This window comes from Gopherus evgoodei, chromosome 2, assembly GCF_007399415.2.
Source record: "Gopherus evgoodei ecotype Sinaloan lineage chromosome 2, rGopEvg1_v1.p, whole genome shotgun sequence".
Lineage (NCBI taxonomy): Eukaryota > Metazoa > Chordata > Testudines > Testudinidae > Gopherus > Gopherus evgoodei.
In genome coordinates, this window is record NC_044323.1 from 257,676,632 (window position 1) to 257,702,896 (window position 26,265).

A 26,265-nucleotide genomic window follows, 5' to 3' on the forward strand; every position below is an offset into this window, starting at 1 on the left:
GTCATAATTATCCTTAGAGATGTGCAACTTTGAATTGAGACAAAAAATTGAGCTGACCCGTGATAGCTGGCCTAGATTGCAGAGCTGGGAGGACAGGTCACATCACATTCCTGGCAATGTCACCACAACTGCCATCTAATAATAGTCCTCCCTTATTGGCAGGTTGCCCCTGACTCATCCCAGCACTTCTCTAGCATTGGGATTGTTCAGAAAGATATTTGGGTCTGTCCACACAATGCAATGCTGGACAGAAGGCTTCTTTCTGTTCCGCCCTTCAGTAGACACTCCGATCCCTACTTCTTCCTCTGGCACTGAAAAATCACTGTCTTTCCTACTTGTCCTTTCTTTCACATCTTGATTCTCCCAACTCACATAGTGAATTGGGACAGTACCCCCTGTTCTGAGTACCCGGCATCAATCTACTTGGATTTTGCAAGGAAGTCCCAGCCTGTTGATTGCCTTTTGCAGAAGCCTGCAATGGGTTGTTGCAGCTTTCATTGGGCTTTGAAAGGGCTGCAGGCTTTGCTTAGGCCTTGGAATAATGTAGACCAGATAAGACCTCAGTTTTAAGAGGGCTGGGTTCGGCCTGAGACATGTCGGGATGCTCTTGATATAAGTATTAATTTCCTGGAATGCTAGTGACAGCTCAGGATGGTTGATGCTTTCCCCACTTTCATTTGCTTCCTGGACTTTTAAGAGTTACAGTCAGACCCCTAATTTATGAACTATTTGTGGATTAAGGAGTTGATAAAATCAATATGTTTATAAAACTGATCTCAAAATTATCATGGGTAAGCTGCATTAATCATTCAGTGATAGTGTACATAATGAATAGTTAAAAATGTATACAGTGTGTCTGATTGTTCTTTAAGAGAAATGCATTATTTCTCTGCTACCAAATCTGTCTTTTCAAACCTATATAGCTGCTTGAACATTGGCTGGGTAGCAGCAAAAAGATTACTTTGATGGCAGAAAAATGGTTCCTATGACTTACTGTTCAGTAAATCAGTCTTCTATTATACTATGTTTTAAGTGTGAAGTTGCAGTTACTGAGCCAAAAGCTTCTAATCTATCTTTGTCTTTACTGGCCCATTTAGAGTTATTCTGTTGCACAGGAATAGTTCCATATTGGAACAGCAAGAATGTTTCATATTAGGGTTTGCAAAATTTTGAGGGGAAGCTTGCTCAGAGCCCGTTGACATAATGCTTTATCATAATGATAGGATGATAGTCCATGTATGTTCCAAAACACGCACACAAAAAATCTCCACCAGACTCTCATTATCTTGTTGTAAGTGAAATGTATCCAGGTGGGTATTTTTTGAGTGCTTGCATATATCTGTTACACTGTAGGTATCTGTGTGTCTCATGCATCAGTGCTGGAGAGTTTCCCTAGTGGTACCTTTAGGGTCTGCTCCACCTATCTCTGGCTTCTCATGTTTGGGGAGGTGGGTAAAAAGGATGTAGCCACCCCACCTCTCCTTCAGTTCCGTTCCTTCTTATCATCTGTGGTCAGTAGTTAGAGCATTGTGTGTTCACAGCCTTATTCTGTTATAACGAAGTTTGGGTACTTTATCTCACTTTTTTGTCTACTGGTACTGTTTTTCATCCCTTGGACTCTCCCCTCCTCTCCCCCACTTTTGTTTTAACATTTTTCTTTTCCTATTCATTTTTTGAATCTGGCGGGCCTCGTCCAGTACCAGGGAGGCCATTGTCAAGGTTCCCAGGTTTCAAACCTTGTTCTGGTTGTTGAAAGTCAGTTCCTGTTGATGAACCTCATTCTTACTATCTAAAGAGCTCAGTTGAGGGCCACATAAGAGGTATTTGATTTGCTGGGGCTTCAAGAGCAGAACAAAGAAACTGACAGAAGAGTGATATTACATATCGCTTCAGCGGGTGTCTGAACGTGCTTGGTTGACAAAAGGGAGCGCAGTGATGACTCCTTCCCAGAGTGCTCCGCACTTTTGTCAGCACACAGAAGCTTTAGAAGTTCCCTGTCACTTGGAAAGTCGTCTTTGGGGTCTAAGACATTGGAGGTATTCCAGCCTCAGAAATATAAGTCACCATTGAGTCCTTCTAAATCCAGGGTACGGTACTCCTCTGGAGAAGGTCACTCCAGTACCAATGATAGAGCACATCCTTCAGCTCTACTCCCCAGTAGTACCTCACACTGATAGACTTGAGCCTTTAACTGTGATACCTGTCAGGGACCATTAAGCATGGCTACTTCTTCAGCAATGACAATATATCAGTTATCTTTGATCATGGTGGGACAATCATCTGTATTGTACCAATAATGCCAGAGGCCTATGTGGCAGTGAGGGACATATTCTTCTTCGTGGTACTGCCATCTCTATTGATTCAGAGCAAAGACCTTATTCTGGCACTCTCACAGGCACGCCACTCGTTGGCTCTGCTACACTCTGCTGTGGACCCACTGACTTTAGGCCTGATACCACATTCATTGGCCTCTTCCATGTCCATTTCAAGACCTCTGGTACCAGCTCCATCTCATTTGCCTGGCCCCGGTAGCTAAGAAGCCTTACATGCTTCATCTGGCACTGTATTACTAGCATAGATCATGGTCACAGTCTTTGAGGACTTCTCTCAGTTGGGCACTGCCTTGGCTTTCCAGATACTCTGTTTCTTTGTTGGAGTCTGAGGCAGGCTGTTGAGTCTCACACTTTTGAGAGTCCAGAACTTCCTCCAGATCCTGTTCTCTTACTCAAGGAAGGAAATATGAGAAAAATAGAGCCAGAGTTTGGGAAGCCTGGTCCAGGCACAACCGAACCCCAGTACTATATCAGCCCCCTGATTAGGTGTATTGGATGCCTTGGGGGTTGCTCGCAGAATCAAAATCTACACTACCATTCCCCCTTAGTAGCAAATAACCTGGAAGAGAGACTTTTTCTGCTGCTATCAAGAGTACTTTTACACTGATCAACCTACTGGCACAGATTTAGCAGACCTGTCTGAACTTGCTTTGAAATACCAACCTATCTCAGCAGCACTGGACAACCTTGGGAGGCTTCTCCCTTGCATGTCATCAGTGCATCATCCTCATCATCAGATACCAGACAACTTTAAAATATACCAAGAGCTCCTCAGGGGAATGGCTGCTTTCCTTGGTATTGCAAGGAAAGTTGTGGAGAAGAAAACCCACAAACTAATGGATTTTTTGCGCCCAACTTATAAATGAGGCCACCATGCAGCCTATTAAGACGCTGTGGCAAATCCCTTTGTCCAGTGCACTGGCACTAAATGAATGGAATATAAAAACCAAGCGTAGTAGGAGTTTTTCTCAAACCCTATGCTGGGCTCCCTAGGAGTAGCCTCTGTAAACAAGGCTAAAACAAGGCTAAAATCCACTTCATCAGATGCATGCAGTGGAAAATACAATAGGAAGATATATATATACACAGAGAACATGAAAAAATGGGTGTTGCCATACCAACTATAATGAGAGTAATCAATTAAGGTGAGCTATTATCAGCAGGAGAAAAAAACTTTTGTAGTGATAATCAGGATGGCCCATTTCCAACAGTTGACGAGAAGGTGTGAGTAACAGTAGGGGGGGAAATTAGCATGGGGAAATAGTTTTTACTTTGTGTAATGACCCATCCACTCCCAGTCTTTATTCAAGCCTAATTTAATGATGTCCAGTTTGCAAATTAATTCCAGTTCTGCAGTTTCTCATTGGAGTCTGTTTTTGAAGTTTTTTTGTTGGGGTATTATGACTTTGAGGTCTGTAATTGAGTGACCAGGGAGGTTGAAGCATTCTCCGACTGGTTTTTGAATGTTATAATTCTTGACGTCTGATTTGTGTCCATTTATTCTTTTGTGTAGAGACTGTCTGGTTTGGCCAATGTACATGGCAGAAGGGCACTGCTGGAACATGATGACATATATCATATTGGTAGATGTGCAGGTGAACGAGCCTCTGATGGTGTGGCTGATGTGATTAGGTCCTCTGATGGTGTCTCTTGAATAGATATGTGGACAGAGTGCACTGCATGCATCCAATGAAATGGATTTTAGCCTACGAAAGCTTATGCCCAAATAAATTTATTAGTCTCTAAGGTGCTACAAGTACTCCTCGTTCTTCTAGCATCCTGAGTTATTCATTTTTAAGAAAATATCTAAAAGTCCATAAGATACAGTAAGTCTGTGGTGAAGACTCTTTTGTAATCAAACTTAGGGTTGCTAAGATTCAAGATGATTGTTTACTACTCTGGAAAGTAAATTTTAACACTAGTTATTTTATTGTTTTGCTATTGTTTAAACAAATGCAGCCTTAAAATCAAAGTGTACCATATGATAGTTTTAAAATCTTGCCATATACTAAACTTTAATTCAGCAACTTTCAATTCAGTATTAATTTAAATCAGAAAGTAAATTTATTATTTCCAGCTGTTAAGTATCTTTTCACAATATATTGTCCCCTCAGGAGTGTTCTGGTACAGCTGACTCATTTTGACACTCCTACTGACTGAAATGTGGAACTGTAATAGTTTCACTTACATTGAACTTGTTTGTTCACCATTACCTTCCCCTTCACTGATTTCTCCCCATTGTCTCTCTGTCTGTCTGTCTCTCTTTCAGGAATGCCTGTCTATGAAATTTCCTTGTAGTTAAGTTACTAGTCTCCCTGTTATCCAGATAGGCATCTCTATAGGGTCCATCAACTGTTCTATTTTCCCCCCCCTTCACATTTGGGCTCTTACCAAATCCTGATGCTTCCTTCTCTGTAATATCTCTAGTATTCATTTGGTTTTATTCTCTCCAACTCAACGGACAACATCCATTGACCATGTTCTAGTTCTTCAAGTAGATGCAGACACGTATTTCAAGTAAGTGTGTGCACACCCCATGGCTCCGAGCCAGAGACTTTTGCCTAGCAGTACCCATTGAGGGGTGGCACTTGCCCCTCTTGTCTGTAGCCCCTCCCTGGGCTATATGAGGTGGCACCGCCCTGACCTTCATCAGTACTTTGTCACTGCCCATCAGTTAGAGTTGGAACTCTGTGCGGTTATTCCTTCACAATCTCGCAATTTGTCTCTTGGACTAGTTTTTGTTGTAAATAGTTAAATTAGTTAGTGGTGTTAGTTAAGGGTTATAGTATATATTATAGTGGTAGTGCTCTCCAGTGATGCCCTCACTGAGGTTTATGCATTGCCCTTTGTGTGGAGTGGCGATCCCTAACAGTGACCTACAGATGCATTGCTTGCTCTGCCTTGATGAAGAGCTGTTCAATCTGCAGATCATTCAAGAAGAGGACTCAGGTGGCATGGAACCTTCATCTTAAACAGCACCTGCTTCAGCAGGCCATGAAGTCTGACCTGGTACCGAGGCCTTCCTTGGGCTGCAGATTGTCCTTCAGCTTGGAGAATGCTGCTGTCTCCCATTCGTTGCACAGACCTCTCCGAGGAGGTACGAGAGTTGTTCTCCATCATCAGCATCAAATCAGAGGTTGCGTAAGACCCATCAGGAGTGCTCCAGGTTCCAGGCTAATTCGTCTGCCTCTCCTAAGAAGAATGCAGACCATTATGGTGCCATTTCTGGTATGTGGGATGGCATAGGTGCAAATGATCCTCCCTCGGTACAGGATAGGAAGTGCAACACCCTGTACCATCAACTCTGGTTCTGCCCCTCGGCCATTCACTGAGTCTGGTACTGATGGGAATGATATCAGGACCAATAGAGTCAGTGGTGTTGGTGTACCAGATTGCGGTGGATCTACTCTGCCTTTTGGTCTTGACCTTGCCGCTGGTGCCCGCAATGGCTCCTGAGTTGGAGTATGCCCCTGAAGTCTCGGTATCGCACCAGGAAGCACCCGTTCTGGGGGTAGGTTTGTATATGGTACCGGAGACAGTACAAGGTTCTTGGGTACCAGGCCCTCCCTCAGCACCAATACATCAACACTGCAGATGGTTCCATGGCGGGTGTTGTTGCCCTCAATGTCAAGGCACGCGGGTGCTCTTGTACCATTGTTTACATTGGGATAGACCTTGCCTGTGGCACCAACCTTTTCAGCACCAGTGAGTGCCAATCCCAACTTCATTCTTGGCTATGGATGAATGGGGTGACCTCTTGGTTCCCTGTGCAGTTGCCCCGCCACATCTACATGGTCCTGGGACTCTTGGGCTTCAGATTTGGTCTCCCCATCCAGAGATCACCAGTGGACCAATATGGCTACCAAGGTTGGCACGTGCCTCGAGGCCGAGATGGAGGCCCCTGGCCCAGTGCCTACTGGCCACCAATATCTTACCCATACCAGTGGCTGCCTGAGGCCCCGTGGGAAACTCCTTGCCCCCATAGGTCTCACTCATCATCAGAGTCAAGAGCAAGATCCCCTGCTCATTCAACATTAGTGGCTGCAGAACAGCGCAGGTCCAGATGTCTGAGTTTCCCCCTTCCTGTGGAGTCACCGGAATGTCTTCATCTGGACACATTGCCCGAAGAGCAGGATATGCCTGTAATCCAGCCAACAGCTTATGCGGTGTTGCCTGGTTTGTCCTCTCCTTCAGTCCTAGAAGACGTCACAGCATACCAGGACCTGTTATGTCAGGTTGTCTCATCACTGGATATTCAGGCAGACTTTCTCCAGGAGAATACCCATAAACTCACAGGGAAATAACTTCTGGGTAAACAATCTCCGATAAATGCAAGATAACTTCCTCAACTGGTCAGCTATGGCCAAATTTGAGGAGCAATTGCCTGAGGCTTCCTGGGCTAAATTTCAGGCATTTGTTGTTGAGGGCTGCTTGGTGGCAAAAACCTCATTGCAGTCTTGCCATTAATGTGGCTGACACTTGGGCCTGGGTTATGGCCTTGGCAATTACTATGATCAGGGCGTCTTTGTTCCACAACTCAGGGATTGTATTGGATGTTGCAGTTTGATGGCAGAACTTTGTTTTCGAAGAAGAATAATGAAACCCTGCATTCCTTTAAGGATTTAAGGACTCCCTTAAGGTCTCTGGGGATATACATGCCACCCATACAGAGACGTCAATACGAGCACAGTAACAACAGCCACACGGACCACAGCATCCCTTTGTATAACCTTTCCCCCTGAGACAGCAGGACTGCCCAGGAAGAGGGATAGGTCTCACAAGAGGAAACACTGAAGCTCAGGGCCTGACTGCTCTGCACACCCTTCTTTCGCAGCTGCTAAGTGCCCATTTTGACTCAGTCCAGAGCTCTGTTACGATTGTTTTCCTTCCTCCCTCAGCATCCCCCCATTCCTTTGGGGATTGACTGGCTCATTTTTACAATGCCTGGATCTCAATAACATCTGGCAGCTGGGTCCTAGACACTGTGAAATTGGGCTACACCAGCCAGATCCTCTCCACACCCCACCTTCCCACCCCTCTTCAGGGACCCCTTTAATGAAATACTGCTATTCAAGCAGGCCTGCTGTCTGCTAGAATTGGGAGTGGTAGAGGAGATTCAGTGAGAACACTGCGATCATGGATTCTACTCCAAACATTTCCTGATACCAAAATCCAAGGGCAGGATAAGGCCCATCCATAACCTTCGCAATCAAATACCTGAGGTTCCACGTGGTCATTCTATCATGTATCGTCTCTGCTTTGTCTCAGAACAACTGGTTCGCTGCTCTGAACCTTTAAGATGCCTACTTCCATGTGACCATTCGGCCAACTGACAGGAAGTATCTTTGCTTCATGGTAGGAGACTGCCATTTCCAGTAAATAGTATTCCTGTATGGCCTCTCTTCTGGCCAGTGGGTCTTCATCCAAATACATGGCAGTGGTCATGGCATACCTCAGGAGGAAGGGAATCCATATCTTCTCCCCACCTCAATGACTGGTTGCAGAAGGACAGCTCCAGGGACATTCTTGCCACATCCACACCCCATTGTGCTTACTTGACCATTTGGGACTTTTTCTAAATACAGTAAAGTCAACCTTGGCCCCTACTCAGCAAATAGAGTTTATTGGGGTCCTGTTAGATTCCATTAAGTTGAGAGCATTCCAGGAGATTCAACAGGTGTGCCTCATTTTGCAATCACAACCATCCATGACTGTCTGTGTGTGCCTGAGCCTGTTGGACCACATGTCTGCTTGTACCCAGGTCATCTATCTTGCCAGGTTAAACCTTTATCCTCTTTACATGTGGTTTAGGACAGTTTGCCGCCCTGCCATGCATTCTCTAGATAGGTTGGTTCACCTTTGTCCATCAGTCCTGGAGTCCTTACACTTGTGGGAGTCCCCATGCAATATGTTGCAGGAGGTCCCCTTCACTTGGCCCTCTCTAACCAAGTCACTGGTTACCAACGCATCTCTTCTGGGTTAGGGAGTGCCTCTGGACTTGCTGTGGAGGCGGAGTCTGTGGTCAGAACATGAGACCACGCTCCATATTAACCTGCGCGAACTTTGGGTCATCCACAATGCGTGTTGTGCATTCTGGGACTGCATCAGGCATTTGGTGGTTCATATAGTCATGGACAATACCACTGCAATGTACTATGTGAACAAACAATGAGGAGTTTGCTCCAGATTATTCTGCTTGGAGGTGATCAGCCTGTGGTTGTTCTGTATTGAAGAGGAAATCCCCCTGATAGCTGTCCACTTACAGGGGTCCAGCACCGTCTTGTGGGTCATCTCATCAGTTTTCTCTCTGAATGGTCCCTAAAGATGGAGGTGCTTCGGATGGTGTTCACAACGTGGGGAATCTCTATGATTGACCTCTTTGTAACAAAGGAAAACAGAAATTGTCACCGGTTCTGCTCTCAGGAGAGGTTCAGCCAGAGCTTTTCACTGCAGCTGGAAGTCGACTCTGCAGTATGCATTTCCGCCTATCCCGCTCTTTTCCCAGGTCATCACCAAGCTCAAGGCAGATCGAGCCAGACTCATTCTGATTGCCCCTGCATAGCTGAGGCAGCACTGGTTGTCAGATCTTGCTCTGTCCGTTCAGCCTTCCATGCCACTTCCTCTCCTTCCTGACCTTCTCACACAGGACTGCAGCTGCACTCTGCATCTGGCGATCAGCTCCCTGCACCTTACAGTGTGGCAGCTGCATGGCTGAATGAGGAGAGAGGGCATTTCATACAATTGTAGAATCATAGAAGATTAGAGTTGGAGGAGACCTCTGGATGTCATCTAGTCCAACTCCCTGCTCAAAGCAGGACCAACACCATCTAAATCATCCCAGCTAGGCCTTTGTCAAGCTTAGCCTTAAAACCTCTCTGGATGGAGAGTCCACCACCTCCCTAGGTAACCCATTCCAGTGCTTCACTACCCTCCTAATGAAATAGTTTTTCCTAATATCCAACCTAGACCTTCCCCCACTGCAACCTGAGACCATTGCTCCTTGTTCTGTCATCTGCCACCACTGAGAACAGCCGAACCCCATCCTCTTTGGAACTCCCCTTCAGATAATTGAAGGCTGCTATCAAATCCTCCCCACTCTTTTTTTCTGCAAACTAAATAAGCCCAGTTATCTCAGGCTCTCCTCATAAGTTATGTTCCCAAGCCCCCTAATTATTTTGTTGCCCTGTGCTGGACTCTCGCCAATTTCTCCCATCCCTTCTGTAGTGTGGGGCCCAAAACTGGACACAGTACTCCAGACGTGACCTCACCAGTGCCGAATGGAAGGGAATAATCACTTCCCTCGATCTGCTGGCAATGCTCCTACTAATGCAGCCCAATATGCTGTTCGCCTTCTTGGCAACAAGGCACACTGCTGACTCATACCCAGTTTCTCGTCCACTGTAATCCCCAGCTCCTTTTCTGCAGAACTTCTGCTTAGCCTGTCGGTCCCCGGTCTGTAACAGTGCATGGGATTCTTCCATCCTAAGTGCAGGACTCTGCACTTGTCCTTGTTGAACCTCATCAGATTTCTTTTGGCCCAAACCTCCAATTTGTCTAGATCACTCTGGACAGTATGCCTACCCTCCAATGTATATACCTCTCCCCTCCAGCTTAGTGTCATCCAGGAACTTGCTAAGAGTGCAATCCATCACATCATCCAGATTATTAATGAAGATGTTGAAAAAAACTGGCCCAGGAACGACTCGAGTTGTTGATCACTACCCGTTAAAGCTGACGATCTAGACAGCTTTCTAGCTACCTTATAGTCCATTCATCCAATCCATAGTTTTTTAACTTGCTGACAAGAATACTGTGGGAGGCCATATCAAAAGCTTTGCTAAATTCAAAGTATATCACATCCACTGCTTTCCCAATATCCACAGAGCCAGTTATCTCATCATAGAAGGCAATCGGGTTGGTCAGGCATGACTTGCCCTTGCTGAATCCATGTTGACCTTTTCTGATCACCTTCTGATCTTCCAAGTTCTTCAAAATGGATTCCTTGAGGACCTACTCCATGATTTTTCCGGAGACTGAGATAAGGCTGATAGGTCTGTAGTTCCCTGGATTCTCCTTCTTTCCTTTTTTAAAGATGGGCACCATATTTGCCTTTTCCAATCATCCAGACCTCCCCTAATCATCACAAGTTTTCAAAGATAACGGCCAATGGCTCTGCAATCACATCAGCCAATACCCTCAGCACCCTCGGATACATTGCATGTCCAATTTTTCTAAATAGTCTGTAACCTGTTCTTTCACCACTGAGGGCTGCTCACCTCCTCCCCATACTGTGCTGCCCAATGCAGCAGTCTGGGATCTGACCTTGTCTATGAAGACCAAGGCAAAAAAAGCATTGATTACCTCAGCTTTTTCCACATCATCTGTCACTGGGTTGCCTCATTCATTCAGTAAGAGTTGCACACTTTCCCTGACCATCTCCTTGTTGTGAACATACCTGTAGAAACTGTTCTTGTTACCTTTCACATCCCTTGCTAGCTGCAATTCCAAGTATGCTTTGGCCTTCCTAATTACATCCCTGCATGCTCGATCAATGTTTTTAGACTCTTCTCTAGTTTTCTGTCCACTTCTTATAAGCTTCCTTTTTGTGTTTAAGTTTGCAGAAGATTTCTCTGTTAAGCCAAGCTGGTTGCCTGCCATATTTGCTGTTCTTTCTGCACATCAGAATGATTTGTTCCTACGCCCTCAATAAGGCTTCTTTAAGATACAGCAAGCTGTCCTGGACTCCTTTCCCCCTCATATTAGTCTCCCAGGGGATCCTGCCCATCAGTTCCCTCGGGGAGTCAAAATCTGCTTTCTGAAGTCCAGGGTCCGTATTCTGCTCCTCTCTTTTCTTCGTTTTCTCAGGATCCTGAATTCGACCATCTCATGATCATTGCTGCCCAGGTTGTCACCCACTTCTGCTTCCCCTACCAATTTTTCCCTGTTTGTGAGCAGCAGGTCAAGAGGAGCATGATCCCTAGTTGGTCCCTCCAGTACTTGCACAAGGAAGTTGTCCCCAACACTCTCTAAAAACTTTCTCAGAGGTTCTCCAAGAGTTCCTGCTTAAGAATAGGAAGACTAGAATGGCGTAATTGGCTAAGTGGAAGAGATTTTCCATGTAGTCCTTGGCCCATAGGAACCATCTGGTTGAGGCTTCCATGCAGGTTATCTTGGAGTACCTGTTACGCCTTCAGGAATCAGGCCTAGCTCTCAGTTCTCTGAGAGCGCACTTGGCAGCAATATTGGCACTTTATCCCCCTGTCTAAGGAAAATTGGTTTTCTCCAATGACATCGTGACAAGATTTCTGAAAAAGCTCCTTCACCTGCATCTTCCAGTGTGAGAGCTAGTCCCCTGGTGGGACCTGAACACAGTTTTAGCGGCTCTAATGGGGCCACCATTCAAGCACCTTGTTTCCCATCCAGTGCTGCTCTTATCTCAGAAAACTGCATTCTTGATAGCCATTACCTCTATCAGGAGGATTTGTGAGCTGCAGACCCTGATGGCTATGCCTCCTTCCATGCAGTTCTCCAGAGACAAGGTTACACTTTGGCCACACCTGAAGTTTCTATCCAGAATGGTCTCTCAGTTTCATTTGAACCAGGTGCTGTATTTGCTCGGAGGAGCATGCTTCCATATGCTAGACATTAGACATTGTCTAGCCTTCTGTTGGAACAGAACTGAACAGTTTCATGCCTTGCCTCTTCTTGTCCTATGCGGACCCCATGAAGGGATAAGCAGTCTCTGCGCGGACCATCTCTAGATGGATAACATCTTGCATCAAGACTGATTATGAGATAGCATCAGCTACGCCTTCTCTGCAGATATGTGGTCTGCACATACATTTGCAGACCTTTAGGCAATTGCCGCTTCTTCCAGAGTTCATGCTAATGTCTGCAGAGCAGTCCTGTGATCCTTTACTCAGATAAACTCTGAGCCCTGCCTCCAGATTGGAGTACTGCTCATTAATTCCCTACTTGGAATACACATCTGCATCTACTCAAAGAAGAAAAAATGGTAACTTACTGTAACTGTGGTTCTTCAAGATGAAATGCAGACATGTATTCCACAACTCACTCTCCATCCCCTCTCCAGAGTCTTCCCCTGGATAGTCAATGTGAAGGAACTGAGGGGGTCAGGGCAGGGCTGCCTATTATAGCTAGGGAAGGGGCTACAGGCATGAGCGCCTCCCCTGTACAGGTACTGCTAAGCAAAAGTCTCTTGACTCCAGCGGATGCACACACCTACCTGGAATACACTTGGAATGTCTGCATCACATCTCAAAGAACTACAGTTACAGTAAGTAACCATTTCTTACCTCCTTTCATCCTCACTACCATTGCAATGTCCTGCTCTATACTCTCCCATGTCTTTTTTTCTCGTTCTATTCCATTATAACCCAAATGCTGCAACCAAAATAATCTTTCCTTCCTGCTTTTCAGACCATCTCTTCACCTTTTCTTTATTTCCTTGCTTACTACATAAAATTCAGCTTTCTTTTTTTTTTTTCAAGGTAGGCCATAAACTACAATCTATCACATTTTTGAAACTGAGTTTTTAAGTGGATTTTGCCTAAATTATTAGCCAGCTGTAAGTTTTTTGGTTTTTTTACCCTCTCATAGCTTTTTACTGGAAAAAAATCACAGATTAATTTCTAAGAGAGCACGCTGTTGCCTCAGTCTCTCCCCCTCTCTTGTCCATGTCCCTTTTGGGGGGTACTTTAGAATGTGATCTTTTGCCTTGTTCCTATATTTTCAAAGATGATTGAAATTGTCTAATGGCCAAACTTCTTTGAGAAGGGCATACAGTCAGATTTTGCCAGATTCAATTTTAAGATGCATATGGGACAGGAGGAGGCTGTTGGTTGGTTGTTTTTTGGCGGAGTGTATATGCTACAGACTGCTATAGGCATTAGAATTCTATTGATTTTAAATTCATTTTAAAATGAACTAGAAAGAATTCTTAATTTATGCCTGCCATTTTCTCTGCCCATTCATGGATGTGATAGAATAGAGAAGTTGAAGAAGCTGAATACATCAAAAGATGGTCCAAAATCTCAAAGCGATAATTTAATATGTGTTGTGGAAAATGCATATAATTGCTGCTCCTACTGAAAAAAATGTTATATGGTAGATCTCTGTTGCAGGATGACTGCCTCATGAACCTAGAGTGGTTCTGCAGTGGCCTTGCCTCAGTTTCCTCTTGTGAGAGTTTGGCTGATCCAGTGACTTGGCTCCACAGCTAAGGCTTTAATGGAAGTTGCCCCATTCTGTAGTATACCAGTCAAAAAGACCAGTACAAAAAACCCAGAGTCTATGTCCCAGCCTCAAGCTGGGCACAGCCCCTGCATCCTGAGGGGTTGGTCTGTCTTCCACTCCAGACACTCTCCATAAAGCCCTTTGATTCAGTATTCAGCTATTTCCAGGCTCTGTTCAGTCTTTCCCTGTCAGCCCTTCCTGGGCTCCTTTGAGTCACTCCTTGCTCTTTTGCTGAGCAGCAGCTACCAGGGCTTCCTTCCTGTAGAGTTCCTCCTAATCTCTCCTCCACCCTATTCCGCCTCCGAGTAGGATTACCACATATCAAGGTGTTCCCGGATATGACCTCTTTTTTGTTTGTCCGATCTCTTTTCAGGTAGATTTTTTATATATGAACAAATGTCCATGGTTTTCCTTGCTCATCCTGTTTCCAACATTGATTCCTGTAGGACTTCAGTTCCTGGCATGCCCTAATAGTGACGTGTGAGTTTACTGGATTTGCCATCCTTATTTCTGTGCTGCTGCCTTCGGACCTGGGCAGTTAGAGAGCAGCAGCAGCTGGCCAGGTGCCCAGCTCTGAAGAGAGTGGTGCCGCCATCAGCACAGAAGTAAGGGTGGTATGGTATGGTATTGCCATAGAAACTGTACCACCCCTTCCAGATTCCCCTCCCACCAGCAGTATCCTCTATTTAGCAACTTGAAATATGGTAACCCTACCTCTGAGGAGTTTCTTCCCTAAGATACCTAAATGAGCCACATGACCCATAAGTCATATGATCATACGGGCTCTCACCATGCAGGGAGGTAAGCTAATTGTGTCACAAGTGAGGCTGAGACCCACCTCCTCTCAAAGGGCCAGACACTGTGACAGTCTGGTAGTTCGATTCTGCTGGCATACTTGTAAATGAATTCCTCATTTAAATCATTTTTATATTCACATATTTATAACTAAATTAAATATATTATTAATATGGTATGAGGCAGTCATTTTTTGTTTTTTCCTTATTAGAAAATTTTATTTTTTCTAACATTTTGTGATTTTTTTGTGCATTTTAGAATTTTCTTAAGCCTGTTAGATTTTTTAAAGTTTAGGAACAACATTTAAATGATGATTTAATTTTCTTGAATATTTTGGCATGTTTGCTGAAAAACCTTTCCTTAAATTAATAATTAAATATACCAAGTCAAAGACTGAATTTTAACATGGAGACTGTCTTGCTATTTGCATCAAGTTTACAGAACTAAATCTTGGTTTAGATTACTCAGGCAGCAAATTATGTGGAAAACTTATTACTAGTACATCGTCAAATATGCCATCACACGTTGAAAACTGACTTTAATTGCTTAGGTCAAGCATTCTTCATAATATTTTTTAACAGCTTACATTGGAAAAATTTAGGATGTCTCTAAATGCTGTTAAAATGTTGAATTTCTCATCACACTTAATTGATACTATTCCCTTTCCAAGCTTAAAGCTAGTAAATAAAACAATACTAGTCCACTCAAGTTTCTGCTATACAGTGTAAACACTGAAACATGCATTTTAAATTGGGAAGTGGAGACAAACTATTTATAGACTTTAAATAAAAAAATAATGTACTAGTAATCAATTACTGAGTGAAGGTACATATCATCCAAGTAACTAGTGTATGTTGTTTGCTTTAGAATCTAGGCCTTTGTCACTTCCATTGAAAGCCATGCTGACCTCATCTGAGAGCTGCAGAAGTCCTGAGGAGAGAATGAAAGAATTTATTGGGACAGTGTGGAATGCAGTTAAACGCCTTACACTTCAGGTAAGATGAAAAGGGAGTGAGAAAAGTTATGTTGTCCCACTTTTTATGCGCTTTAGCACTTTTAAAAAATCTCTATTAAAAAAAGCTTCCCCGTTTTATTATCGTATTTTACTTTAAAATTACTACAGGCTGAAAATTAAAATATGGCTATTTGATAAATTCACCAAAGATTCATAGAATTTAAAATATTTGTATTCAATGGACTTATCTTTCTACTTAACTTTAAAAGGAGAAGAAAAACATTAAAAACATTACTTTTTTAATATCACATGTATGGAGGTCTTACACCAGCTGTAATTGGCCCCACAGAGCAGTTTTCTTTCTAAAAATAAACTATTTCAGTGCTTTTAAGTATGGAAATAGTATGTGTAATTAATGCAGTCATAGTGGTAGCTCATTTACTTATATTTTTGCTTGTTTGTTGAGATAAGAAGTAGACCACTCAGACTAAACTGTACCATTCTGTTCTGCATAAATTTGAACTCAATGGAAGCAATGCTTTTTTATGACAATGTATATACACCTCTAACTCGATATAACTCTGTCCTCAGGAGCCAAAAAATCTGACTGCGTTATAGGTGAAACTGCATTATATCGAACTTACTTTGATTGGCCAGAGTGCACAGTGCCCTCCCCACCCGCCCCCGGAGCACTGGTTTACCGCGTTATATCAGAATTTGTGTTATATCGGGTCACGTTATATCGGGTCAGAGGTATATATACCACACAAACACACACAAATAAACTGTTAAAAGAACATTAGTAAGGTTGCAAAGGCAAGCATTCAGAAGTTATGAAATGCCTCAATTAAGGTTTCCTGTGTAACCTTAATTTGACTCCCTTGTGTGTGCACATTATGATACAGCCTTAAATTACATGAATACATGCTTTTCCCCCCTAGCCAGTCCCACTTCTCCCCCTGAGTCCTAGCTCTTTGTCAAATCTGTTTTTTCATCCCTATGTGTGCACACAGGCAAACGTGTATGTATATACATATGTGCACATGTGCACACATGCAGACTGACACTCAGAAATTATCCAAAGTTAGCATAATATTTGTGGAATGCCTAACAGATTTTTTTTCTTTATTGAGACCATTCAATGGTATAAAATATGACAGCAATGCATTTTTCATGTTAAACTTAAAATTATTATTGGGGAAGCATGACCATTGGATCTTCCATGACCCCTTCTGCATATTAATTTATTCACTTGTATATGGCCAAATACCAGAGCCTTCACTCTACTTATTCTGTACTCAGATAAAACTCTCATTGACTTCATTATAGCATAGAGTGTGAAAATTGGAGTTTTTCTGAGTAAGGGCTTCAGGATTGTGGCTTAATACAGAACCTCCTGAAGTTGATGAGATACTATCTTTTGACTTAATTGGGCTTTGAGTCAGGTCCTTGGTTCATAGTTTCTAAGCGGGTTTGTCTCTTCCCTCCCCAATGTCATTTTCACCACTGGGAAAGAGGACAGCTGGAAAAGAGGAGTCAGATATTTACTTGTAAGCAAAATATTTTTGTTATGTGTTTGTACAGTGTACAGCACAATGAGGCCCTGATCCTGGATTGAGGCATGAAGGTTCTATTGCAATACAAACAGATGAGGATGATGATGATAATAAAGGAGTGAGTTATGAATGAGAGAATTGGGTGGGGAAGGGCATGGGAGTTTAAGGGTGTTAATTGTCTCCTGTGCCCAAAATTTCTCCTGGTGACCTTCTCTGTTTTACCAATAACATTTCCGGCGTTTTGCAACCAAAGCATCTGCCAGGAAAATGAAAAATTAGTTCATGTGTTGAGGTGTATGAAAGATAAATACCCAGTTTTTCATATTTGCAAAGAAGTAAGAATTGTTGCAGTTATATTCTGTCTGGTTTTTTTGCAAAAATTAAAGGAGGTTGTACAAATAGATTTGTGCATTCTCAAAAAAAAATTCTGGAAGTGAAGATAAACTGTTGTATAACACATGTATTAGCTCGATTCCTTGATGTTAGGATATTGGTAGATTTTTTTTAATGCTAGATCCACTTTTTTATTTTTCAAATTTTTTTTATCTACGGTTTATAATTTTGGTTATATTTTTGTGAAACAATCAGATAGATACCTTCTGGTTTTAAGTGCCATGAATATGAAACTGTATTTTTTATCTATTTTAATACTGAAATAGTTCTGTAAAATCACAAAACACTTTACAAAAATAAAAAGGACACTGTTGTCCCAAAGGACTTAGCACCAGATTTTTAAATGTAGCTAGCTGCCTAAAAAATGTAGATAGATGCTTAGTGGGGTTTTCAAATGTATCTAGGCATCCAACTCCCTTTGTGACTTGGGGACCGTTCTGAAAATCCCATTGGGTACCTCCTATCTGCATTTTTAGATGCCTAAATATCTCTTAAAAACTTGGCCCTTAGCGTCTAGGCTCCAATCCTGCAAAGACTCAAACATGCTTAATTTGCTGCCCTGCATAATACTCTAATTTGGTTCCAGACCTTAGACGTAGAATGCTGTCATGAGGTAAAAGACGTGTTGTTGTCAGCCAAAAGTTGACCGCTCAACATACTTACCTACAAAAATGGAAATGATTCCAAGTTTTGTGTCATTTTAAGCACACAGACCCAACCTCGTCTTCCATCTCTCTGATTTTAGACTACATTTTAGATCTTAAGAGGTCAAAACTCACTCAGCTTCCTTAAGCTATGTCTTGTGGACATAATGGCTTTCCCCATCAGGTCAATGGATACTTGGTGTTTGCTTACCTGCTGATGCAGAGATTCCTTAAGGGCATTGGAACTCTTCATGCATGTGAGACCACCCTCTCCAACCTGGGATTTGGACCTAATTCTCAGAGCTTTGACTAGACCTTCCTTTGAGCCCATGGCAACTTGCTCTCTTTTACAACTGTCCATGAAGACAGCATTTTTAATTGCCATCATCTCAGCTAGGGGCATAGGAGAAATGGCACATCCACCATACATGGTCTTTTTTAAAGACAAAGTAACGCTGAGGCCTCATCCCAAGTTTCTCCCTAAAGTCGCCTCCACTTTCTATATGAATCAACAGATCCATCTTCCTGTTGTTTTCCCGAAAACCACATCATGAAAACAGGGAGGTGACTGTGCATATGCTAGATATTAGAAGAGCACTAGCATTCTACTTGAACAGGACTAAGGACTTCAGGAAGTCCTTGAATTTCATTAATCACTTATCAAGAGTACAACCTGTTGCCTCTTTCTGGAATCTGTACACACTCCATGAGGTCAATTTCTACATTGGTTGGATTCCTTAAAGATGCCGTATCTCAGAAATTTCCAGAGCAGCGACTTGAGCCTCTTATCCCATGACTGCCTACTTTGCTTAAGAGCCTTTGATGAGGGACCTTGTCAAAAGCTTTCTGAAAGTTCAAGTACACTATATCAATTTGATCATCCTTGTCCATGCATTTGTTGACTTCCGTAAAATTGGTGAGTTATGATTTCCATTCACAAAAAACGTATTGGCTCTTCTCCAACATATCATGTTCATCTACGTGTTGGTAATTCTTTGCCAGTTTCAACCAATTTGCTCCATACTGAAGTTAGGCTTACTGGCCTTTATTTGCCCAAATTGCCTCTGGAGTCTTTTTAAAAATAGCTCTTACGTTAGCTATCTGCCAGTCATATGGTACAGAAATTGATTTAAGCAATAGGTTACTACCATAGTTAGTAGTTCTGCAATTTCATATCCGAGTTCCTTCAGAACTTTTGGGTGAATGCCATCTGGTCCTTGTGTCGCACTACTTTTTAATTTATCAATTTGTTCCAAAACTCCTCTGTTGACACCTCGGTTTTGGGCAGTTCCTCAAATTTGTTACCTAAAAAGAATGAATCATGTGTGGGAATCTCCCATACATCCTCTACAGTGAAGACCCAATACAAAGAATTAATTTAGCTTCTGTGCAACTACCATGTCATCCTTGAATTCTCCTTTAGCACCTTGATTGTCCCTTGGCCTCCCACTAATTTTTTAGCTGGCCCCCTGCTGCTGATGTACTTTAAAAAAAATTGCTGTTAGTTTTTGTGTTTGTTTCTAGTTGATCTTCAGATTGTTTTTTGGTCTGCCTTATTGTATTTTTTACACTTAACTTGCCAGAGCTTGTGCTCCTTTCTGTTTCCCTCAGTAAGATTTTACTTCAGGTTTTTAAAGGTGGTCTTTTTGGAAATGAAGCTTATAAACTGCAATATTTTAAAACAGAGAATGAGGTAAGGTGATTATTTTTATTGTTAGTGCTGAGTAACTTAGGGCATATCTACACTGACCCACAGTTTGGACTACAGGAGTTTGAATAGCAGTGTGCACCAAAGAGCTGTGCTGTTATTTCTCCGTATGGATGCTGCAGGCGCAAACTAAATGGTTCCTAGTTCACATTATTTTAGCTCTCTTCAAACAAGATTACATTACTGTGAGTAAAAACTGGTATTTCATACCTGTACATCCAGGGAGTGGAGTTACAGTGCAACACTTTGGTGTACACTGCTATTCACACTCCTGTAGTACAAACTGCAGAAGCAGTGTAGACATGCCCTTAGAGTTGCTTAGGAAATATAGCTATTTGTATGCCCAACTTTTTAATAAACTTTCCATGTTTGTGTCCCTAAACCACATTACTTGCTCATTTGTCCTGGTTTCTCTTCCATTTTCCCTGTTTCTCCACTGTTTCTTCACCATACCATCTCAATTTACATAGTGAGATACATGGATAAATTTTGGTGAATATTTATTTTCTTTAACTTGCTGGAAAGAGGCACATTGAGAAGCCATCCAAAGAAAATTACATCAGCTCCCAATGAGAAACCACATATGTAATTTAAGAATAGATTTCTAACAATGACTTGGCATTATTTAGGGTTGCACATCCTGACGAAATATAGAAGTTGAGTGTATTTCTTTGCAGGTGGTTTTCTTTCAATTGTACAATATAAAAGTCTGCAGTTGGTCATTGGATAAAATAGAACTTGATAATTTAAAATCATCAAAGGATTTTTTTTTTTTTAGTGAAAGTTTGAGTAAGTAAATGTGTTGAACCAAAGTCGCAGAAAGTTTGTTTTGGAATTAAGACTGGTACTGGTTTAGCCCTGGCCCTTTTTGCTCATGATAGACCCTTGCATGAAGATATTGTGCATTGGACTTGTTGTAAACTATTAGCATTTCAGTGAAAAAGACTTTCAATCTTAACTAAAAATAGTTTTTATTATTTAGTTGTGGGGTTTTATATGCAGCCTTGAAGTCTTTTGGCAGCTAGGCTGTGGGGGCGGTACTCACTTTTCACATGTTACTTGTATTAATAGTTGCTAAAATCATGAAGTGGCATAAACAATTATTTTAATTGGTTGTTAATGATGAGTTCTAGTGGGAATAATGAGGCATCTGTAGTAAAACCAAATTAATTGAAGAGCAATGTTACAATGAATGACAACCCAATAAGTGTACAATGATTATTTGTAATGTTCAGTAGATAACTCTATGTGCTTTAAAATATTTTGAAAAATAAGCCTATTTCCTGCAATTATTTGAAGTAATATTTTCTCTAAAGAGTATAATTTCCACTGAATTTTTTATTGTTTGAAAGAATAGAAATCTAATCAGGTTAACTTATATTCTTGTTCCTTGTGCAGGACATAGAGAGCTTTTGTAACATGTAACTTAGCAATAATATGCAGAAGGTATGGGAGGGAGAGAGACTATGAATTGACTTGTTATTTATCACACAGTGAGACTGATAGGATGATCCTGCTCATTTCCTGCTAACATCAGTAAGAGAGTTCCTAAAGTTTTCACAAGAATTTCTATAAAATGTTTCCATTTTGGAACATTTATCTACAAATTTAGTCTATCAGTTTTGATTTCTGTAGTTTCATGACCAAATAAAAATATTGTTTTAAATTTAGTGAACAGTGAACTGTGCATTGTTCAGAAGGTAGTAAGAAATCAGTCAAATATTACCAGTTACGTTTTAAGATGTTTTTAACAAACTTTAAGTGTGAAATTCTGTCTCCCTTGCAACATACAAATAAGCAGAGCTTGTGTGGTACACCAGCAGAAAAGCTAGATAAATAAAATGCTATTACCCAACTTGGAAGTAGGAGTCAAGTACCTGTGCAGCTTGGCCACGGCAGCCCTCATTGTTAACCTCATCCCCCCCTCCCCTACATGAGACTTCTGACCAGTGGATCTCTTCAGTTTGTGGGTCTCATTAGGGTGACCAGATGTCCCAATTTTATAGGGACAGTCCCGATTTTTGGGTATTTTTCTTATATAGGCTTCTATTACCCTTCACCTCCTGTTCCGACTTTTCACACTTGCTGTCTGGTCACCCTAGATCTCATATATGTGTACCCCCATCTTGTCCCCCCTCCAAACTCCCCAAAACAAAACAGACAAACACACACTAGCCTTTTTACAGCAGGAATACATTTGCAGGGCTGGGACTTAGAGGGGACAGAGGCCACACTGCTTAGAGATATCCTTACAAAGTTCCCCCATTGGGCAGTTTCTATCACTATAGCAAGTAGTTGGATTGGCTAGGGCTGGCTATCAAGGGCTCAGCAGGGAAGGTGTGAATCTTTTAATTGTAGCATAAATGAAGCATAAGGGGCTGTAGATATCCCTCGCACATCTTCTCCACTCTCCTACACAGGAGCACCTCTGCTGCATTTTGGGCCTTTAGTGGCCACTCCACAGCCAGGATGATTTTTTCCTAATACAGTACATATTTTACAGTTCTCTCTACTGAACAACCTTCTCTTTTATGCAGTATATAATTTTAAAAATAGTATAAACTGCTTTAACAATTCTTGTGCCATCACTTACTTTAGTAAATTAATATTTTCCTTTTTAAATAGCTGAGATCTGGTGATCCACTCACCTTTCAATATATATATGTTAGTAAAAACTTAAATACAATATGGTTCACTTAATTCTTTTTAATTAGAAGGCAAAACAGTTCTTTTGCCCTTAGTTTATCATTAGTATATGTTATAGCCCTTGACATAATAGAAATCAAAATAGGAGGTGATTCCATTTCAAGAATTTGTAATAATTCTTTCTCTTTAACACATGAATATGTTCAGTATTGGCACAAGAACATGTTGCTACCAAAACTGAAATAAGATCCTTGAAACAGAAAGGATGTTGCCATGGAAAAGTGAAGTAACACTCAGTACAGCTGCGATACATTAATGAATAGGATATTTTTTTAAAAGATCATTTGTGTTTGGTGTGGCTTGGAGGGTCCCAGCCAGATGGTTTCCATGAACAGGATCTGACCCCCAGCTTGAGGACTTCTTACTGGCAGATTACTTCATTTTCTTTCCCTTGGATTGTCAGATCCTTACATTAATGCAAGATTTACTGCTACAGATTTATATTCAGTTACATAGATCAGTCACATTTTACGTTAAAGTCACAATTTTAGAAATACCATTTCACAATTATTTACAAAGGTAAAAAGATTTATATGGTAGCTTTAATATATGCAATTTATGTATCTTTAATTTTAAAATATTTTGATTACATATAATTTAAAGCACTTTCCATATCAATAAAATGATACATAACATATATTATTATTATTTAATCCAACATATAGTGCATCAATATTGGATGTGTTCTTCCCTCTCTTTACTAGAACTTGCTGTAAGCCAAATCTTCCAGGTGGGATTGGGCAGGGGAGAGTGGGGGTGAGAGAGACAGATTCTGCTTTCAGATGCATGTGAAAATCCCGCTGACACTTGCTGGAATTTCATGAGGGGAAAATTTGGCCCAATGAGAAATGTAACGTGTTCCTTAAGAAGCCACTGTTGAATGCTCTACCAGGCATTTCCACATATAAACTGATAATTTCCTGTGACAGGTAGTAATTGCCTGATTTATACAGGAAAATTTGTTTTTTTTTAGAGGTTCATCCTTTGTGTCCTCCTTTGAAAACCTTAAACTGTATATTCCTCTGATTTAAGACCTCCTATATGATGCATTCGTTTATTTATGCATGCTTTTTCATAAGAACATAAGAACAGCTATACTGGGTCAGACCAAAGGTCCATCTAGCCCAGTATCCTGTCTACCGACAGTGACCAATGCCAGGTGCCCCAGAGGGAGTGAACCTAACAGATAACGATCAAATGATCTCTCTCCTGCCATCCATCTCCACCCTCTGACAAACAGAGTCTAGGGACACCATTTCTTACCTATCATGGCTAATAGCCATTAATGGACTTAACCTCCATGAATTTATCCAGTTCTCTTTTAAACGCTGTTATAGTCCTAGCCTTCACAACCTCCATAGGTAAGGAGTTCCACAAGTTGACTGTGCTCTGTGTGAAGAAGAACTTCCTTTTATTTGTTTTAAACCTGCTGCCTATTAATTTCATTTGGTGACCCCTAGTTCTTGTATTATGGGAATAAGTAAATAACTTTTCCTTATCTACTTTCTCCACATCACTCATGATTTTATATACCTCTATCATATCCCCCCTTAGTCTTTTCTTTTCCAAGCTGAAAAGTCCTAGCCTCTTCAGTCTCTACTCCTATGGGATCCTCTCCAAACCCTTAATCATTTTAGTTGCCCTTCTCTGAACCTTTTGTAGTGCCAGTATATCTTTTTTGAGATGAGGCGACCACATCTGTACGCAGTATTCAAGATGTGGGCGTACCATCGATTTATATAAGGGCAATAATATATTCTCTGTCTTATTCTCTATCCCCTTTTTAATGATTCCTAACATCCTGTTTGCTTTTTTGACCGCCTCTGCACACTGCGTGGACATCTTCAGAGAACTATCCACGATGACTCCAAGATCATTTTCCTGTTTTGTTGTAGCTAAATTAGCCCCCATCATATTGTATGTATAGTTGGGGTTATTTTTTCCAATGTTCATTACTTTACATTTATCCACATTACATTTCATTTGCCATTTTGTTGCCCAATCACTTAGTTTTGTGAGATCTTTTTGAAGCTCTTCACAGTCTGCTTTGGTCTTAACTATCTTGAGCAGTTCAGTATTATCTGCAGACTTTGTCACCACACTTTTTACCCCTTTCTCCAGATCATTTATTCACTTAAATTGGCTTGAATTTATATAGAAATATATTACTATTATTACACATTTTGGACCAGATTCTACCACCCATTAGTCCATGAGCAGTCCCATTGAAATCAATGCGCCAACTCACATTAACTCAAGGTACTACTGAACATGAAAGGTGATCTAATCGAGGCCTAAGTGAGTGATAGCTCCTTCTAAATAATATAAGGAGTGCTGTAGTTGTGATTACACTTCAGTGTTCTTAATACGGTAAAAACAAATTAAACAGAGGAAAATGACCTGAGCAACTTGTATTCAATGCAATTTTGCAGATAAAGTGTAAAAAATCGTAGCATTTCCTGGTTCTGTATACTTGTAAAGTGAACTTTGTTAAACATCTATCGTAGACCCTTGCAGTGAGTAAACTGATACAACAGTGTATCTCTGAGTTTGTGGAATTTGTGGATTATTATAACCACATGTCTTGTATATTCTGGCAACATTTGATGTTAATCATCACAGAGATATATATTGGGTGATTTGTTATAAATTGCTTACTCAGTAAGTGCATTGATAAAAGAAAAGCTACTCTGATCATAAGTGCATTGCCTTTGTCATCTATTTATCACTGCCCAACAGTGGTCTTAACTTCAACTTATTGCTAATAGACCAGAAAATACTCTTATATGTCACCATAAAAATCTTTGAACATTGACAGAATAATTAATTTTTACAGAGTTTTTGAAAATCAAAATGTGTTACATTTGTAACAATACACAGTTGCTTCTTGTCTGGTATAAATAAAGTACATTCTAAACCTTGGATCAATAAATTACTTATCAAAGATGTAATTAACTTCATTTTATAGCTCAAATAACTTTAAAACTAGAAACAGACACAGACTTCATGTAATGTATTTATTTTTGTGAAATTCTACTTATATTTTTTGACAGTGAATTCTTGTCACTTTATCTCTGTTCACCAGGCTGGCAAATTATTTATGGTATTGAGGGATTCCAATCCTGTTACACATCATTATTGCTCTTGTGGGGGAATGTTAGCCTTTAGGGGAGTTATCGTACACTAAGTCTTCATTATCATTTGTAAGATATAGTTCCTTTAATTATATAAATTTATAGTATCTTGAAGCATTTATTGGACACTGCTACGTGAGTTAGAAAGCAGCAAACAAAAGTACTTTATCATGTCTTCAAATAACATCTTGCATCCAAAATATTGTGAAGAAACGGATTGAATCATAGTTTGTATTTGCTTAACAAAGCATTCAAGTGTGTAGGCTGTTATGGTTATTTGATATCCAGGTGCAGAATATTACTTGCAAGAGCCAAGTAAGACTAACAGTCTTTAGCGTATATTACCTTTGAATTAAGAAGTCATGATGAGTTCAGTCCTTGGTTTGGGCTTACTTAGCCTTGCTGGAAGTCTCTAAGGATATGGCAGAATTATCAAAACTGTTTCATAGCTGTCTAAGTAACTGTGCACTCATGGAAACAGAAATTTCATATGAAATCACATGTTCTTGTTCTAATCTGAAAAGTGACAAGAAGAGACAAACCTGTTAGTTTCTAAACTTTATTAACGTTTTTCATTACGATATATATACTAATGAACATGTAGATATTTGGCTGAGGCTTTATTTATGTTTGACTGATTGAGCTTGACCTTTTTATGCACTTTAGTCTATGTTAAGTACAAAATAAGGGAAGAATTCTCACTGAAATAAAACTTTTTTAGAAAGTAACAGCATATAAAATGTTAGTCAGCTCTAGAGCCTTAGCTAGTGATAACAAAAGCTAAT

The 26,265-nt window shown here is 40.9% G+C and overlaps 1 protein-coding gene across 7 annotated transcripts in view; it reads left to right on the top strand.

The window, feature by feature from the left end:
* The window catches only part of VPS13B (vacuolar protein sorting 13 homolog B), a 928,813-nt gene that overhangs the window by 499,251 nt on the left and 403,297 nt on the right, over positions 1–26,265 (top strand). For all 7 annotated transcript variants that reach the window (XM_030553556.1, XM_030553553.1, XM_030553555.1 and 4 more), the window contains one exon: positions 15,252–15,379. In XM_030553556.1, the coding sequence (XP_030409416.1) occupies positions 15,252–15,379 (128 nt within the window). The remainder of the gene's footprint in view (positions 1–15,251; positions 15,380–26,265) is intronic.